The sequence below is a fragment of the Amphiprion ocellaris genome, chromosome 14 (assembly GCF_022539595.1).
Source record: "Amphiprion ocellaris isolate individual 3 ecotype Okinawa chromosome 14, ASM2253959v1, whole genome shotgun sequence".
NCBI lineage: Eukaryota > Metazoa > Chordata > Actinopteri > Pomacentridae > Amphiprion > Amphiprion ocellaris.
In genome coordinates this window covers 31,309,175-31,327,063 of record NC_072779.1, presented here as the reverse complement: position 1 = coordinate 31,327,063, position 17,889 = coordinate 31,309,175, and the positions used below count along the sequence as shown (strand labels likewise).

The following is a 17,889-nucleotide window of genomic DNA, read 5'->3' as shown; positions in this document are numbered from 1 at the left end:
GGAGTATAGTACATATATAGTATAGTACAGGAGTATAGTACATATATAGTATAGTACAGGAGTATAGTACATATCAGTTATGGTACAGGGGAATTTATACAACGACTGAGCATCCTTGGCTGAATGCTGCTCTCTCTGCTGCTGGTATGGACTCAGCTGCAGCTGGATCTCAACGTCTTTCTAAGACCCGCCCCCACTCTACATCCCATTGGCTAGTGATATTAGTGTGGCGTTCCCCTCATTCCATTGGTAGATGAACTCAATTAGCAATATAGTTCTTTTTTTTTTTTTTTGAAACGCCGCACACCTGAATTCCAGCACGGTGCCTGAATACTTACAGAAAACATGCAGAGAAGCTACGTGTCACTAGATGTGTTTTTCCTGAAAACGCGCCGTATCTGAAAATAACACACATGATGGTTGGTCACTAGCGGACCACAACATGGTCACATGACAGCGCTGGAGCTTCAGCAGCCACTATGTGGTCACATGACCGAGCTTTCGGTTTGACATAAACACAGCGACTCGACCGCAAATTTTCTCTTTTATTTCAAAAAAACTTCAGGGAAAAGTATTTCTGAAAACATTTGAGGTGAGAAATAATCTGTGCAGCAGCTGAATCTGTCCTGGTTTTAGTTCACCGACGGCTCGTTTAGACGAGCGTTTAGATGGGACTGGTTGGTCCTCCTGCAGTAAACAGTAGAAAAGCTGCGCTGGTTAAAATAGAAGCGTCCCCGGTTTGTATTGAATGAAGTCTGTCCGGCCTCGGACCACAGTCCGTCATTTCATGACCCGGGGTCGAGCATGTAGTGGATTAAACAAAGCCTCGATTCAGAGGATTTTGCCTAGAGGAATTTTAGTAATCAAATTACTCGAATAACTCGAGGAATCGTTTCAGCCCTACATAAGTCAGAGTTTTAATATCATGAAGGTCCTTTAACTTGTTAGATCTCCATGGTAACAGAGGCTGTGGAGCTAGGTCTCCATGGTAACAGACGCTGTGAAGCTAGATCTCCATGGTAACAGACGCTGTGGAGCTAGATCACCATGGTAACAGACGCTGTTGGAGCTAGATCTCCATGGTAACAGATGCTGCACAGCTAACTATAAGGCTGAACTACGAAGCCGGTTCAACATATCCAGACTGGTGATCCAGGTCCGCAGCATCAGTTACCATGGTGATCTGGCTCCACAGCATCAGTTACCATGGTGATCTAGCTCCACAGTGTCAGTTACCATGGTGATCTAGCTCCACAGCGTCAGTTATGGTGATCTGGCTCCACAGCATCAGTTACCATGGTGATCTAGCTCCACAGTGTCAGTTACCATGGTGATGTAGCTCCACAGCATCAGTTACCATGGTGATCTAGCTCCACAGCGTCTGTTACCATGGAGATCTAGCTCCACAGCATCAGTTACCATGGTGATCTAGCTCCACAGCGTCTGTTACCATGGTGATCTAGCTCCACAGCGTCTGTTACCATGGTGATCTAGCTCCACAGCATCAGTTACCATGGAGATCTAGCTCCACAGCGTCTGTTACTATGGAGATCTAGCTCCACAGCATCAGTTACCATGGAGATCTAGCAGGTTAATCTTTTCATGCAAAACATGGTCCAAAGTGACCCGTATTCAGTGGACTTTTTGATCCATGTTGTGCATCAAAGGGTTAAAGAACCGGTTCTTAATGATCAATTTTTTTTTTTTTTTTTTAGCATTTTATGTGTTTTGTCTTAAACTTTAGTTTTCCAGCTCCTGTTTTATACAATTTAACTCACCAATTGGCTGCTTTTTGCTCTCGTTTTTATTGCCGTGTGAACTCAGGCTGTTTTTGGACATTCTGTATGAACAAACTTGATTTTATTCTCGTGTTTAAGTCTGTAAATGTTTGATCGGTGTACGTTTAAACGAAGCTAACGGCCTCTTTCTGTCTCCTCAGTAAATCCTCGACGGTTCAGGAAACATGAAGCCGGCGGTCGGTGAGAGTCGCTGATCTGAGAGCTGCTGGGCGACGCCACCTCACCGTCTGGACATTCCCCCATCATGCTTTGTTCTGAGCAGTATTCAGTAGATTCACGCAAACACACACACACACACACACACACACACACACACACACACACACACCGGTATGTATGTACAGAACTTCCTTTTCAAACGAATGTTTTTCTTTTTCTACTTTTTCCTCCAACTGTGTTCAGCTCTTGTTCGGTGTGTATGATGATGCCTCCTACGTGCATCATCGTTTTGTTTTTCTTTTTTTCTTAATGAAAGTGTATATATTATATATATTTTGTTATTTAAGATATTTTGGCACTCGGGTGTTCACTGTGTCTGGTTGTGTGCTCGTTGATCCGTGTCGCTGAGTTTCTGGGAGGAGGTTTCAACATCAGCGCGTGAAATTGGGCTTTGAAATTGGCAAAACAAAGACGATACAAATTGAAGTTTTGTCCTCCGGAGTCGGGGATGCGGAGCGGTAATTATCCTGTAGAACACACTCACACACTGGCGGCTTTTCTCCTGCAAACTGCTGTGGAGTTCTTGTACTGTTTGTAAATACGTGTCGTGTACAGACCTGCGAGCCTCGACTGCCACTGAAAAGGTCGAAGGTTTAGTCATCTGCTGTGCCTGTTTTTGGTTTTTTTTCAGAATACACTGAATTTGTTTCATCTGTCGGTTTGCTCCATGTTTTTTCTTTGTGTTTCCACTGAGAGCTGGTGGCCTGAAGAGGAAGAAGAAGTGAACCGGTGCAGGTTTGACTCGTTTACACATCAGAGACAGTGCAGGATGCAGATTTTTTAGGTTTATTTCCATTTTGGCTTGAAAAATCAGCTTGTAAAGACCATGGATTTTTCAGCAAAATTTAACATAATAAAACTAATTTCTATCAAAAACACAACACAAAAGTGATAAATTTTCCTCATTTGTAGGATGAAAACCAGAATGTATCCATTTAATATCTGCTAACATCTTAAATTTTTTACTTGTTTGATGCAAAAAAAAAAGTAGAAAATGGGTTAAAAGTCTTTTATTTTGAAAAGTAGATTTTTTTTTTCAAGTCTAGCTGAGTAAAATAGTCGTAAAGGTTCTTGCAATACCTTCAGATTAGCAGAAAGTGCTTTTAAACGACCTCGTGTGTTTTCTATTTCACTGAAGTGACTCAGATCTGACTGTGATCGTTGATCTGACAGTAAATCTGCCTCATCTGCACACAAACACTGATTCTCCTCTGAAGGCCGGCGTTGTGAATATTTCTCTCTGTGTACTGTGTTTTTTTTTTGTGATAAAGATATTTTTGGGTTGCTGAGCGCTACTTTGCCCCGATGACTTGCAGCATTAACTGGTTCTGTTTTTATTCTTTTTGTTGTTTCTCCACTGAGTTGCAGATAAATCGGCTTCAGGACGTCTTCAGTCTGACGACCAAGACTTTAGTTTTAACGCAACTTTGACTATGATGATTCTGATTTTATTTTTTTTCACCAGTGGGGAACTTTTTTTTTTCTAAATGTGTGTAAAATAAGAACCTGTACATGTGATTCTTTGATGCTTGCGTTTGTTTTTTTAAATATTTTTTGCAAAGAAAATAATGCCAAATAAAAAAGATTTCATTTAAAAGCTTCTTTCTGTGTTTTCAGAGGTTTCTAGTGGAGCTCGAAGGCTTGAATCTGCACCAGTTCAGTGTTTGAGTCCCTCAGCGAGACGACAGGAAGCCGCTCGGCCTCCAAACCACTGTCAGCACGAGCTGGAAACCTCTCCGACGGTAGCTCAGGTTTCCAGCTGCACATCTGCAACGAATTCAGCTCCGTTAGCTCAGAGCTGCTGAACAAATCAGCCCGTTCATTTAGAGCAGATCCTCCGAAGACACACAGCTCACCCTTAAAAGAAATACCACCAGGCCCAATGGTTAGCAGCTTTTTGACTTTTATTTCTGTCCTGCTTTTTCTCTACTGAAGTCTGTGACGGCGTCTTTTTAGAAATGATCACTTGGAGGCGCTAAAACCTGAAGTTTTCCGTATTTTATGGTTTATTCTGACAATAATTTTCTTTAAGGACAAAAGTGAAAACTACACTTTAAAATTTAGATTTTTGAATGTTTATTCTAACAAGAGTTTTCTACAAAAGTAGAAACTGAAAATGATGCTTTTCGCAGATTATCCAGAATAACCAGAGTTTACCAAATAAACCAGGTTTATTTCAGTAAGTCTGACTTACTTAACAAGCAAATTCAGCAAAGTTTCAGTAAACTTTCCATTTTTCATTGTTTATTCTTTTCTGTCAGAATAAACCTGAAAATGATGTAGATTTTGTAGATTATCCAGAATAACTAAGAGACTGTTTAATGAAGTTAGTTTAACAAATAAGTCAGGTTTATTTCAGTAAGTCTGACTTAAAGCAAATTCAGCAAAGTTCAAGCTCAGTCATTCTGTAAAATTTCCCATTTTTATTTACTTTTACAAGAATTTTCTCAGAATAAAACTGAAAAAGATGTAGATTTTGTAGCTTATCCAGAGTAAGTAGAGGTCTGTTTAATGAAGTTAGTTCACCAAATAAACCGGGTTTATTTCAGTAAGTCTGACTTACTTTTAAAGCAAATTAAATACATAATACACATTTCAAGCTCAGTTGCTCTTTAAAACTTAAACTTTTCATTGTTTATTCTAACAAGAAATTTCTGTCAGAATAAAAACTGAAAACAATGTAGATTCTTGAGATTATCCAGAATAACCAGAGTTCTGTTTAATGAACCGAGTTTATCAAATAAACCAGGTTTGTTTCAAGAAGTTCGATTGACTTTAAAAGAAAATTCAAGTTAGCTGAACCACATGAACAACAATCTGGCCAGTTAGAGCAATCCAAGTAGTTTTCTGGAGTTTGTGGTTCTTCAAATATAACTTGGTATTATTTTTATTTAGATGGCTCTGGTTTTAATCTTCATAGTTTCTGAGATATTGTCGTTCAAATACAGCCTCAAATTTAAAAGTGCAAAACAAATGTGAAAGTGGAACAACGGCAATTTAAAAAAAAAAAGGCAATCTTGGAAAGTGTTTCAATTGTGAAGCTAAAATATCTAAAATATCTTCATGAATAGCCATAATTTATGCTATTAAGCGTTTTAAATGCTGTAAAATTGAGATGCTTCTCGATGGACTGACCTGAACGTCTCACGTGGTTCAATATCAGAGTCACACTGAAACAGGCTGAAGGACGCAGATGGAAGAAGTAACTTTAAAATGTCACTTTTTGCAACTTTAACAAGTCGGAGAGTTTTTTTCTCAGAAGAATCTGAAAACTTTACTTTCTGAGTATCTAAAGGTGTTTTTTTTTTTTTTTTAGTTTGAGCAGGATGAGCAATAAACCGACTCAGCAGGAGAGAAAAAAGTTGTTTTGATCATGGATCCTAGAAAACGGACAGAAAACCTTTCAAGACCGGATATAAAATAGTTTAAACGTCACTATTAATAATCTAATGAAGTATATATCAGTCACGGAAGGACCAAACTTTAATACTTTAATTAGGATTTTTTATGCAGTACTGGAGTATTTTACACTGCAGTATTGGTACTTTTACTGAAGAATCTAAGTATTACTGCCTGTTTTCCTGTGATAAAGTGCTTTATGAAACGTGTTTAATCAAATGTTTGAAGTGAACAATAATTAAATGATCTTCTAGGTCACTATAATAACTTTAATAAGAAAACCAAAGTATTTTTTTACTGATAGTGTTTTTTGAAAGAAAAATATGTATATCAAGAAATTAAATGGTTAACCTTTTTTAATCCTGTTTTGTTAAATTACATCACAGAAAAAGTATCAATTGAAATAAAAAAAAAAACTGTAATGTCCATGTCAAAATTCTATATTTTATAAATAGTAATTCGTACTTTACCAATGTGACTATAAAATTTTTTTTACTGTATTTAAATTAACAATATATTTTTTTAAAGATGATTGCCGTCATTTGAAAGTGAAATTATGTATATTAATGATTGAAAAATGGTATTTTATTTACATCTAAGTACTAAAACTACACTAAGAAAGTATTATTTAAATGCTGACTTTAAAATAAGCAAATCAAAAATTTGTAATTTCAAAAATATTAATTCGTACTTTAACAATGTGTCTGTAAAATTACTGTTTAACTGCATTTAAATTAACAAAATATTAAGATGTTTGCAATATTTGAAAGTAAAAATGTGTGCATTAATGATTGAAAATAGTAAATAATTAAACTGTTAATTTAGAGATTTTCCTGTTTTATTTACATTTAAAAGTACAGTAAGAAAATAAGTAATGTTCACAAGTCTACATTTTACAAAGAATTTGTTCTTCTACGTGTGACTGTAAAATTACTGTTTAACTACATTTAAATGAACCTGTTATTTATATTTATGCATTGTTATATAGTAAAACTACACCAAAATTTGGTATTTTACTAACAGTAAGTCGTACTTGCTTTGAGACCACAGACTGGGATGTGCTGTGTGGTCCACACGGGGAGGACATTGATGCACTGACAGACACTGTTACGGACTATATCAACTTCTGTGCAGAGAACATCGTACCGACCAGGAAAGTACGGTGTTTCTCTAACAGCAAACCCTGGGTGTCCCTGGAACTGAAGGCCCTGCTGAAGGAGAAGAGGAGGGTCTTTGGATCTGGGGACAAAGAGGAGCTGAGGAGGGTGCAGAAGGAGATAAAGAAGAAGATCAAGGCGGACAAGGCCAGCTACAGGACCAAGATGGAATCTCACCTGCAGGAAAATAACACAAGGGAGGTCTGGAGAGACCTGAGATCCATCTCTGGTTACAGCAGAGGCCATGAGAGGGGAGCTGCAGCAGGAGGCCAGGAGTGGGCCAATGAGCTGAATCTGTTCTTTAACAGATTCGACTCTGCTCCCACTCCTCCCCCCTCTCATCAAAGCACCGACCAGCCAGCTCCTTCTTCACACCTCAGCTCTCTACCACCAACACCACCAACCGCACCCCTCCTCCCATCCCCGTCTTCTACCACCTCCGGACTCCACATACAGCCCCATCACCCCTCCTCGTCTCACCCCCCACCACCACCATCACCCCTCCCCCTGCCACCCTCCCCCTGCCTCTCCATAACAGCTGATCAGGTGAGAAGTGAACTTAAAAAGATCAAGACCAGGAAAGCTGCAGGTCCTGATGGAATCAGCTCCAGACTCCTTAGAGACTGTGCAGACCAGCTCTGTCAGGTGCTGCTGCACATCTTTAACCTGAGCCTGAGTCTGGAGAGGGTTCCTCTGTTATGGAAGACTTCCTGCCTGGTTCCTGTCTCTAAGACCAGGAACCCCAGGGAGCCTAACCACTTCAGACCTGTGGCCCTCACTTCTCACCTGATGAAGACCATGGAGAGGATCGTCCTCAAGAACCTCCGTCCCCAGGTGAGCCAGTATCTGGATCCACTGCAGTTCGCCTACCAACCGAACATTGGAGTGGATGATGCAGTGGTCTACCTGCTGCACAGATCACTGACTCATCTGGAGAAACCCAACAGCACTGTGAGGGTCATGTTCTTTGACTTCTCCAGTGCTTTCAACACAATCCAGCCTTCTCTGCTTAGGGTGAAGCTTGAAGGAGCAGGAGTAGACTGTCACCTGGCTGCTTGGACCATCGACTACCTCACCAACAGACCACAGTACGTGAGGCTTCAGGACTGTGTGTCTGATGTGGTAGTCAGCAGCATGGAGGTCCACAGGGGACAGTGCTCTCCCCCTTTCTCTTCACCCTGTACACATCGGACTTCCACTACAACTCTGGGAGCTGTCACCTCCAGAAGTTCTCCGATGATACAGCCATTGTTGGGTGCGTATCTGAGAGGGACTAGCAGGAGTACAGGATGGTCATCTCTGACTTTGTGGACTGGTGTGAGCGAAACCATCTGCAGCTCAACGCCAGTAAGACGAAGGAGATGATCGTGGACTTCCGCAGGAGGAGGACACCCCGGACTGCACCGGTGAACATCCAGGGTTTGGACATTGACATGGTGGACACATACAAATACCTGGGTGTTCACCTCAACAACAAACTGGACTGGACACACAATACAGAGGTCCTGTACAAGAAGGGCCAAAGTCGTCTCCACCTGCTGAGGAGACTGAGGTCCTTTGGAGTGTGCAGGACTCTGCTCAGGACATTTTATGACTCTGTGGTAGCGTCTGCTATCTTCTATGCAGTGGTCTGCTGGGGAGCAGGGAGCACTGAAAGGGACAGAAAGAGACTAAACAGACTGGTCAGGAGGGCTGGTTCTGTCCTGGACTGTTCCCTGGACTCCATAGAGGAGGTGGGTGAGAGGAGGATGTTGGCAAAGCTCACATCCATCATGGACAATCCCTCTCACCCACTGCATGACACTGTGGGGTCTTTAAGCAGCTCCTTCAGCAGCAGACTGAGACATCCACCCTGCAAGAAAGAGCGCTATCGCAGGTCCTTCATCCCATCTGCTGTAAGACTTTACAACATCAGCATCACTGGCTGATGTTAACATAAACTGGACTATATCATTACCACCCCAAACCATAAAATTTGCACAGACATTCTTGCACTGCACATCTTTGCACTTTTAAACTTTATTTTTATTTTTTCTGTTAAAAATTTTGCCACCCTTGTATATATTGTAAATAAAGCTGCTGTAACAATGTAAATTTCCCCTGGAGTGGGGAGAAATAAAGAACTTTATCTTTATCTTTATCTTATCTTTACTTGATCAGTGTGACTAAAATTATTTTACTGTATTTAAATTAATAAAATATATTTTAAAAATGTTTGTCATTATTTGAAAGTAAAATTATATATATTAATGACTGACAAATGGTTAAAACTTTTATTTGACCTGTTTTATTTACATTTAAGTAAGATTAAATAAAATATTATGTAAATGTTAAAAAAAGAAGCCAAAACTGTAAAATAATGTCCATTTTAGAATATTTGTTCTTTCACAATATGTGACTGTAAAATTACAGTCGTACTTGTTAGAGCTAAAAAAAAATCATTATTTTACGGATTTTCACTTTAGAATTCTGTCACCTTTGCTGTCCGATTTTAACGGCTTTTGTTTACAACCTTTTCTCGGCAAGTTTAATTTAAAAAACGCACCTTTTATTGCTCTAAAATCAACAAAGTCAACCCGATGTGGAAGACAAAGCACAATCACTGATAATATTTATAATATTTCTTATTTTAAATGTCAGCAACCTGAGGATCTAAACGTCTGGACCATCTGCTGTCGTTCTGGACAAACCACACAGATCAGATGTTAAAGAAAATACAGTTTAATTAAAAATCTTAATGGCTTAGGCATGAAAACATGGCAACACAATGAATGCTGAGGATATTAAAAAGACAATAAATAAAATCGTATCTACACAGGCAACAACAAAGCGATGAAGATAACTTTTTTTTTCCTTTTTAGTCGTAGTAGGCAAGTTCCTGTTGAAAAGGCGAGTTAACGTCGTTACACCACACGGATTAATCAGCTGAGTCTGGATCCTCGAAGACGCCGAGGGACCGACAACACATTCTGTCTTCTAAAATGCTTTTGGTTTTGGGGGGAGGAGAAGGGAAGTTAAAGCTGCAAACATTTCTGTGAATTTAGGACAATTTCTTTAGATTTTTAGAGGTTTTAGTGACGTTAGGCATGCTATTGTTTGCCAAGAGAAACAGAAAATTAACCATAAAATTAAAATCGGTGTTAAATCAGCCTGACGAATACAACAGTTATCAGCACAGACTGCACACTGAAGACAAAAACAGGACTGAATATCGAGAATTAAAAGTCAAAACAGCAACAAAGTCTCTATGTTGTGTCGGGACAAAGAAAAAAACGTCCGAGGTCACTCAAACTGTTCCGCCGTTACACATTTTGTCCACCAGAGAGCGCCGACGGTTATTTTTCTAACTGTTTAAAAAAAGTCCCGCTTGGTGCGTATTTGGTCACAAGTTCTTTAATTACCAAATTTAAGGACTCCATAATAAAAATATAAAATTAAAAAACACAAACTGATATATCTGTTGTTTTTTTAACTCTTAAATGTCTATATTGGCCTTAATAACAATAATAATTAAAAAAAACAAAACTATCTAGCTAATGTGTTAAGTTAGTGAATATCTGCTGTAACTTCCAGTTCGTTTTGGTTTGCTGGCATGTGCAGGTTGTAGCTGTCAGAAGGCACATTTACTGTACATGTTAATGCAGAAAGTTAAACATTTAGTTCAGAAAAAGGAGAAAAAGTACTCAGCGTTAAACAGGACGTTAACCGGGACGTCCACTCGTCTCCGGCTGGTTAATATGAAACCGAATGGAGCATCTCGAGCGCTGAAATCAGATCGTTTGGCTGCTCTGACGCCTTTAAAACTTCGCTCTAAAAGCTCCCATGAACATCTTGTTTTGCAGCCTTGTCTAGACAAAGGTGCCTGCGAGTGAAAGCTGCTCACTTTTGGTCCACTGGAAAGAAGAAATCAGAACCTGAGCAAATTCCACAACTTAAGCGGAATCCACAACCTTAGCGAAATTGAAGACTAGCGAAATCCGTAACTTTAGCAGGATCCACAACATTATTGAAATCACCAACTTTAGCGGGATCCACAACATTAGCGAAATCACCAACTTTAGCGGGATCCACAACTTTATTGAAATCGCTGATTTTAGCAGAATCCACAACTTTAGCGGAACCCACAAATTTAGCGGAATCCACAAATTTAGCGGAATCCATAACTTTAGTGGGATCCACAACATTAGCGAAATCACCAACTTTAGCGGGATCCACATTTTTATCGAAATCGCCGACATTAGCAGAATCCACAACTTTAGCGGAACCCACAAATTTAGCGGAATCCATAACTTTAGCGGGATCCACAACATTAGCGAAATCACCAACTTTAGCGGGATCCACAACTTTATCGAAATCGCCGACTTCAGCAGAATCCACAACTTTAGCGGAACCCACAAATTTAGCGGAATCCACAAATTTAGCGGAATCCACAACTTTAGCAGAATCCATAACTTTAGCGGGATCCACAACATTAGCGAAATCACCAACTATAGCGGGATCCACAACTTTATCGAAATCGCCGACATTAGCAGAATCCACAACTTTAGCGTGATCCACAAATTTAGCGTGATCCACAACTTTAGCGGGATCCACAACTTTAGCGGGATCCACAACTTTATCGAAATCGCCGACATTAGCAGAATCCACAACTTTAGCGGATTCCACAAATTTAGCGGAATCCACAAATTTAGCGTGATCCACAAATTTAGCGTGATCCACAACTTTAGCGGGATCCACAACTTTAGCGGGATCCACAACTTTAGCGGGATCGACGACTTTTGCGTAATCGACAACTTTAGCGGACCGTTTAGTCGACTCATTTCTACATGTCGATTTCGTTGGAGTGTTGCGGATCTGAAACCAGCAGTTCATAAAAATTATTTACTGGAAAGTCGAACCCACCAGATAGTCCACAATTTCCTGAGCAACCCGAATAAGAGTCTCACATTGACAATGCTGATGTTTAATGGGAATTTTGAGCAGATTACGGTGCTACAAGGGAACATTACGACGGTCCATCATCAGAGGACCTGAAAGAATTGACGATTTCAAAATTATACGCGTATAAAAAAAGTTTGTGATTCTGGAGAAAGATTTTTGATATTTAGTTAGCATATTTAGCTAGTTAGCATGTGCTAGTTTTACCATCACTCTTGATTGTGTTGAACTAGAAACATGCATTCCACTGCTTCGTTTCTCTAATATCTCAAAAGTTGCTCAGAAGGTTGAGGACCAGCTGGTGAATTGGTTTTCCAGCATCCATCCCATAATGAGTTTTACAAACTGCTGAGTGATGAAACGTTCATCCAGGACTGGTGGATTGTTGGAACCACGGTGGATAAATCCAGAGTTTGAATTAAAAAGAGGCGACTTGAGTTCTGGGACGCATCATGTTAATCTAATGCAGGCAACTTAAAAAAATAATCCCATCACTGGAATGTTTCTGCTAAAACTGAGGGAGAACTCGAGATATCGTCATCTCAGAGTGTCCTTTAGCATCTGTTCATTCATAACCCTCTCTTAAAGATTGTAAATCCCTTCCATCGATTATCGGTGAGCCCAGGGATGCGGAGATAAATCCTGTGAATAAAACTAGCAGCTCACGCTCGTTCGGTTCTGCAGAAGCATCTCGACTAAATAACCAGCCTTCAGTGTCGGACCACCTCACACGGCGGCATGAAATCACGGAGTTAGACGACCTCAAGTTGAGCCGTTGTTAGTACTACACACAGCACGACACGTTATGAGAGCACTGGAACATTAAACTTGTTATTTCGTCGAACCGGGAGCTGACATAATGTTCAACTTGTCGAATACCATCGAAACGGAGTGAGCCACGGCGGCGACGACAACACGAAGCCCTGCGATACTGCACTGCAACTCAACATTCATCAGCATGAACACACACACATATGTACACGCCACGGAGCTAAATCGCTAAGTTTTCCCGAAACCGAACCGCTACATATTTCGTACGCCACGATTTTGCGAAAGAAGCCCGTAAAGCACCAAACTGAACGGCTGCCAGCAGCGGGGGGAGTCGAGAGGCGACGATCCGCACGGGAACAAAGTCGGTGTAGCTTCAACACTTAGCTTAAGGAGAGGAGGTACTCGGACCGAGGTGAGGGCTTCGGTTCTCCGTGGATGCTGCGTTCAGGTCATATCGGTCATAAAGTTTCAACTAACGCCCTGATGGACCCCGTGCTCTCGCTAGTTGGGCTGAAACCCTCAATCTTCATGTTGAGACGTAACAACCGTTGACTGCAACCGACTTTCCAATATGACGTGAACGCAGCCTCACGTTAAAGCCTCTGGACAAGCACTCACGGCCCTGCAGGAAAGTGCTCGGTAAATGCTATCCACGGTAATGGCACAGAGTGGAGACGGGGGGATGAGGCGGAGGGTGAAGCAAACCGGACTGGACTATGTGGCGATGTGAGCCGTGGAGGGGATGGAGACGAACTCGCGCAGGATGTTCTTGGCCGTCTCCAGGTTGTTCTGGGCGATCATCAGGGCTTTCTGGATGTCCTGGATGGAGTAGCCCTGCGACATCAGGCATTCGATCTCCCCGTTCAGAGCCAGACTTCCAGGGCCGCCAGCAGCAGCAGCAGCAGGAGGAGGAGGAGGAAGAGGAGGAGCAGGGGAGGAAGAGGAGGCCGAGGAGGGACCGGGGAGTTCTGGCAACGGGGGAGGAAATTCACGGTTCAGCGGTCGAGGTCGTCGGTCGGAGTTGGCTCGACGGGGGAGAGGTTTGGGGGGGCGTTCAGGGTCGGCGCCTGCCGCAAACATACCTGGAAACAAAAAGATAAAAACCAGTTTAAGTGGTGCTTTCAAGTACCAGAGGAAAATCAAGACATCTGGGATTAGAAATAAACACTGACACTTAACAAATATGACATAATATGACTATCAGTTTTTTTTTTTTTTTTTTAAAAATCTAATGAAAGTAGAAAGTTAGCATGTTTTGCTTCTTAGAAGCAGCTTCAGACAATTAGCTTCCATGATCACAGTGCAGGTCAGATCAGTCATCGGCAGCACTGATTTCTAGTGGATTCGGGTAAAATAGACACCTATATAAGGATAAACAAAGGTTTTATTAGATCTTCATGCTTGTTTTTTTAAATATATGTATATTTTTTAATTGCTAGCAGTATTTCCTGAAGTATATTGAATTAACGAGCCCTGCTTTAGCATATTAATTACCAGTTATTCCTCCTGACATTTTTGAGTCTTTTATCCAACCCAGTCCAATGTGATTTTTTTGTGAGTAATTATTTTGTAATATTTTTAAAGTTGTTTAACCCCTTCATGCCTATTGTCACAAATTCGCATCATACCACTTTTGTTCAGACTGCTGCTGAGAGAGCGTATCCATTCCCCCAATGCTGGTTTGTTCATATTCAATACGTACCTCGGAACCTTTTGCAAGCACTGGTTTCTGGTAGGACCGGTGTGAGTGGGACCTAATTACTATATATCTGTTATTATTATTATTATTACATATCTATGTATCTATTTTCTATGTGTAATAGATACATTAACAATCTCCACTTATTTTAGCATCAGCTGGGAAGCAAAAACACACAAAAAAATGTTTTGTTGGATATATTTGAGGCTCTTTTTTTGGATTTTTTTGGGGGGACGTTCAGGGTCGACACCTGCTGCAAACACACCTGAAAACACAGCAGTGGTGCAGTAAAGTGCCAGAGGAAATACAAGAGAAGTGGGATTAGCTGTGACTAGAAGTGAACACAGACACTTAACAGATATGAACTGTTATTTTATGAGAACACCGATGTTTTATGACTGCCATGTGTTAGTTTTACCGTCGCTGTTGAACTAGAAACACGTATTCTACCATCAAACTTGTCAGGAACATCAGTGTTTGTACAAAAACCTTCTGTCAATGCATCTGAAGGTTCTTTAGATATTTTAGTCTGGATCAAAGTAGTAGACTGATCGACATGGTGACAAAACGCTCCCATCTGGGTGTAAAATAACAAAAATATGGTTTATTCTATTAATGACTTGTGCCTTCTATTTAAACTAGGACACACCAGCACTGCAAAAAATTGGCACAAGATGTATGTTTCACTTATCAATTAAAATATGGAGCTGGGTCCTTGACTTAGGTTGGAGTTCCATTCCTACCCATTGATGTTAGTCAATTTTCGCCGTCTGTCGGAACTCCGGCGAAAACGTAAACAAAACCGTTACGTGCATCAAGATACCGATCAGTTCTTGGGAAAAGTCATGAATACCAATGACTTTCATGCATGTATGAGTTATTTTACACGAAGATACCAGAATATGTGGCACTGGTTTTACAACTTGAGCGTTCTATTATATCTAATTTCACTTCCATGGAGATGGCTTTCCTTTTCTTCAAAGTACTGCCCTCAGAAGAGTGTGATTTATGCTCGGGAGCCATAATGAAGGCCAAAAAGTTAGCGAATGTAGCACAATCCAAGGTAACGTACAACTGGCAAATGTAAACAAATTCGTCTTATTGCGCCGTGTGATGACGTATTTGTCCATTCTGCCTGTCAACAAGTTCCGATGAAACAATATAGGACGTCGTAAACCGAGGACCCGCTGTAACTAAAGACGGAAGATAGAAACAATCTCCTTTTAGCACAGCTGCAGCTACAGATTCATTTCATTATCAATTAATCTACTGTTAATTTACTTGATTAATTAGAACTGGAAATGTCGGAAAATTCTGACAAGTGCCTGAAAGCTCCGAATTTCATGTTCTTAACAATCCAGTTTTGTCTGATCAACACTTCAAACCAATGTATTATCAATTTACTAAGTCACATAAGACCAGAACTGGCAGGTGTTGTTTAAAAAAAAAACAGATGTTTTGCCCCCAGTCAGACACTTGAAATCATAACTTTTTCAGCTACTTGTTAAACGTCATTACTGTGACTAACTTCCAATGCTGGACTGATGAACCCTGCAGGACAGTGATTACAATCAGGATATACTATATTTTGAAACGTTTGGCGCTAAACTTTATTAAGAAGTGGCATTCCTTGCATAGTCTGCAGTATATTCATGCAGCTGTGTCTTTTTCTCTTTAAAAATTATTTTATTTTGTATATTTAGTAGGTCAAGATATCCAGCGATGAAGCTAAAAACAGCACATTTCCATGTTTTCTGTAGTTGTCTCACAGCTTTGCTTGATATGCTGTCAATAAATTGTTGCCTATTCAGGAGTTCACGTGGCACTTTTCATGCATTTTTTTTGCTTTGTCCACCTTTTGGCAGTGAGACATTACTTATTTTTCTACTGGTGTGTTTTCATTCTTCTGAGAATGAAAGATAACACTTGGTAATTCTGGACTTTTCCTGCCAATTTTAAAGCTCTAAGATAAATAACTGTTCGACCCTCTGAACTCCAAACCACACCAGCGAATTTGAAAAGCACATCGTCTTTGAAAAAGCGACAGAATTACACCATTTACCAGAGCGAGAAACTGTAGAAACAGAAGAAATTGTTTTTCTCCAATAAATAGTTTGCTCTAACTGGATTCTGCAAGAAACCAAGAATATCTGTGTTCCAGGAAGCAACCCTGATGCCATAAGAAAAGGAAAGATACAATTCAGTCTAATCTCAACTGACACTGGTTGCATTTAAATAAAGAACAACAATTTCTCCTCTAGAGGAGCTCAGACTGTGTGCAGTGAAAACACCAGAAAAATATCTAATTATTTATGAGACTGAGGAGTCTAAATTGTTGTTCTCATTAAAACAAGTTTCCAAAACTATTTAATCGGAACGTAAAAAACAAAAATACTATCCAGATGATCTTTTTTCCACCCGCTTCACAGAATGAGTTGTGATTTAACACGTATGTTCTGTGGGTCATCTCCCATCCCACAGCTCATTGAATCGTTGAGTCAGGATTATTTGAGAAAACGGTTCAAATACGTACTGGCTTCTACTGCACCGTCCATGCTGAGAGTGCTGAAGGCTGCAGAAGGACCGCTGATGTCTGACAGAGCTCTTCTGGTGGGGGCTGGAGGGACGACCGGCCGGGGAGTGTTGTACTCGTAGATGTCCTCCACACTCGTCTCCTCCTGGACCTGATGCTGAGGGTGATCTGAAAAACAAATCACAATAATCAGTACAAGGAATGAACAATAAACACCTCACATATAGATGCAGAAACACTGACATTATGTTTACATCCATACATTTGTTTATGATTTGGGTCTTTATCTTGCTGCATAAACCATTAGTGTTGAGCTTTAGGCCATGAACTGATGGTGGATCTTCTCCAGGAGGATTTTCTGATAGAGAGCAGAATTCAAGTCGTCCAGATCTTCCAACCATCACACTACCACCACCATGTTTCACTGCTGGTATCATGGTCTTCTAGTGGAATGCAGTATTAGCTTTACACCAGATGGAACAGACCCATGTCTTCCAGAAAGTTCCACCTCTGACTCATCAGTCCACAGGATGTTATCCCAAAAGTCTTAAATGTTTTTGCAAATGTCAGATAAACCTTTATGTTCTTTCTGGTCAGTAGTGGTTTGATCCTTCCAACTCTCCCATGGATCCATTTCCTCCCAGAGTCTTCCTTATTGTGGAATCATGTAGACGGACCTTAACTGAAGCCAGTGAGGTCTGCAGATCTTTAGATGTTCATCTGGGTTCTTTTGTGACTCCTAGATTAGATGTCGATGCTCTTGGAGAAATCTTGGCCATTGGTCGACTCCTGAAGGTTCTCCACTGTTCCATGTTCCTCCATTTGTGGATAATGTCTCTGACTGTGGTTCTCTGGAGTCTCAGAGTCTCAGCAATGGCTTTGGAACCCTCCAGACTGATGAATGTCAATGACTTTGTTTCTCATCTGTTCTTGAATCTCTTTAGAACGTGGCATCATGTGTTGCTTTTTGAGACCCTTTAGTTACTTCACAATGAAGACAGGTTCTATTTAGTGAAGTTTAGGTTCAACAAGTCTGACAGGAATAAAATGTGAGTGTGGATGGTGAAACTGAACCCAGATGACAAATTAATTTGGTCATTTGGTAGATTGGTAGCTAAAGGGGCAATTACTTTTTTACATAGGACAAGATAGTCTGAATAAATCATCATCTAAAGCTGCATTTTCTTGGGTAATCTTTGTCTTACATTACATTAAAGTTAATTTGATGATCTGAAACATTTACGTGTGGCAAATGTGCAAAAATAGAAGATTTCTGTAGTGTGGCAAATACTTTTTCATGACACTGTATATCCACTTCTTTTTTTAAATACACTGGGTACCATGTTAATGGAAAAAGTGAAGCATTATCAGTCA

General features: G+C 40.4%; 3 protein-coding genes across 5 annotated transcripts in view; 2 read left to right on the top strand and 1 right to left on the bottom strand.

Moving 5' to 3' along the window:
* Positions 1–3,620, top strand: part of mcama (melanoma cell adhesion molecule a) — a 100,170-nt gene extending 96,550 nt beyond the window's left edge. For both annotated transcript variants that reach the window (XM_055017302.1, XM_055017301.1), the window contains one exon: positions 1,940–3,620. In XM_055017302.1, the coding sequence (XP_054873277.1) occupies positions 1,940–1,942 (3 nt within the window). In that variant the 3' untranslated portion in view covers positions 1,943–3,620. The remainder of the gene's footprint in view (positions 1–1,939) is intronic.
* A 150-nt stretch (positions 3,621–3,770) lies between these two features.
* Positions 3,771–8,708, top strand: LOC129350518 (uncharacterized). The gene is made up of 2 exons (XM_055017303.1): positions 3,771–3,903; positions 6,461–8,708. Exons 1-2 carry the CDS (start codon positions 3,901–3,903, stop codon positions 7,937–7,939), a joined length of 1,482 nt encoding a protein of 493 aa, XP_054873278.1. The 5' UTR covers positions 3,771–3,900; the 3' UTR covers positions 7,940–8,708.
* A 571-nt stretch (positions 8,709–9,279) lies between these two features.
* Positions 9,280–17,889, bottom strand: part of LOC111586006 (E3 ubiquitin-protein ligase CBL-like) — a 42,090-nt gene continuing 33,480 nt past the window's right edge. For both annotated transcript variants that reach the window (XM_023295665.3, XM_023295666.3), the window contains exons 14-15: positions 16,516–16,683; positions 9,280–13,365 (exon numbers count right to left, since the gene is read on the bottom strand). In XM_023295665.3, the coding sequence (XP_023151433.2) occupies positions 12,998–13,365; positions 16,516–16,683 (536 nt within the window). In that variant the 3' untranslated portion in view covers positions 9,280–12,997. The remainder of the gene's footprint in view (positions 13,366–16,515; positions 16,684–17,889) is intronic.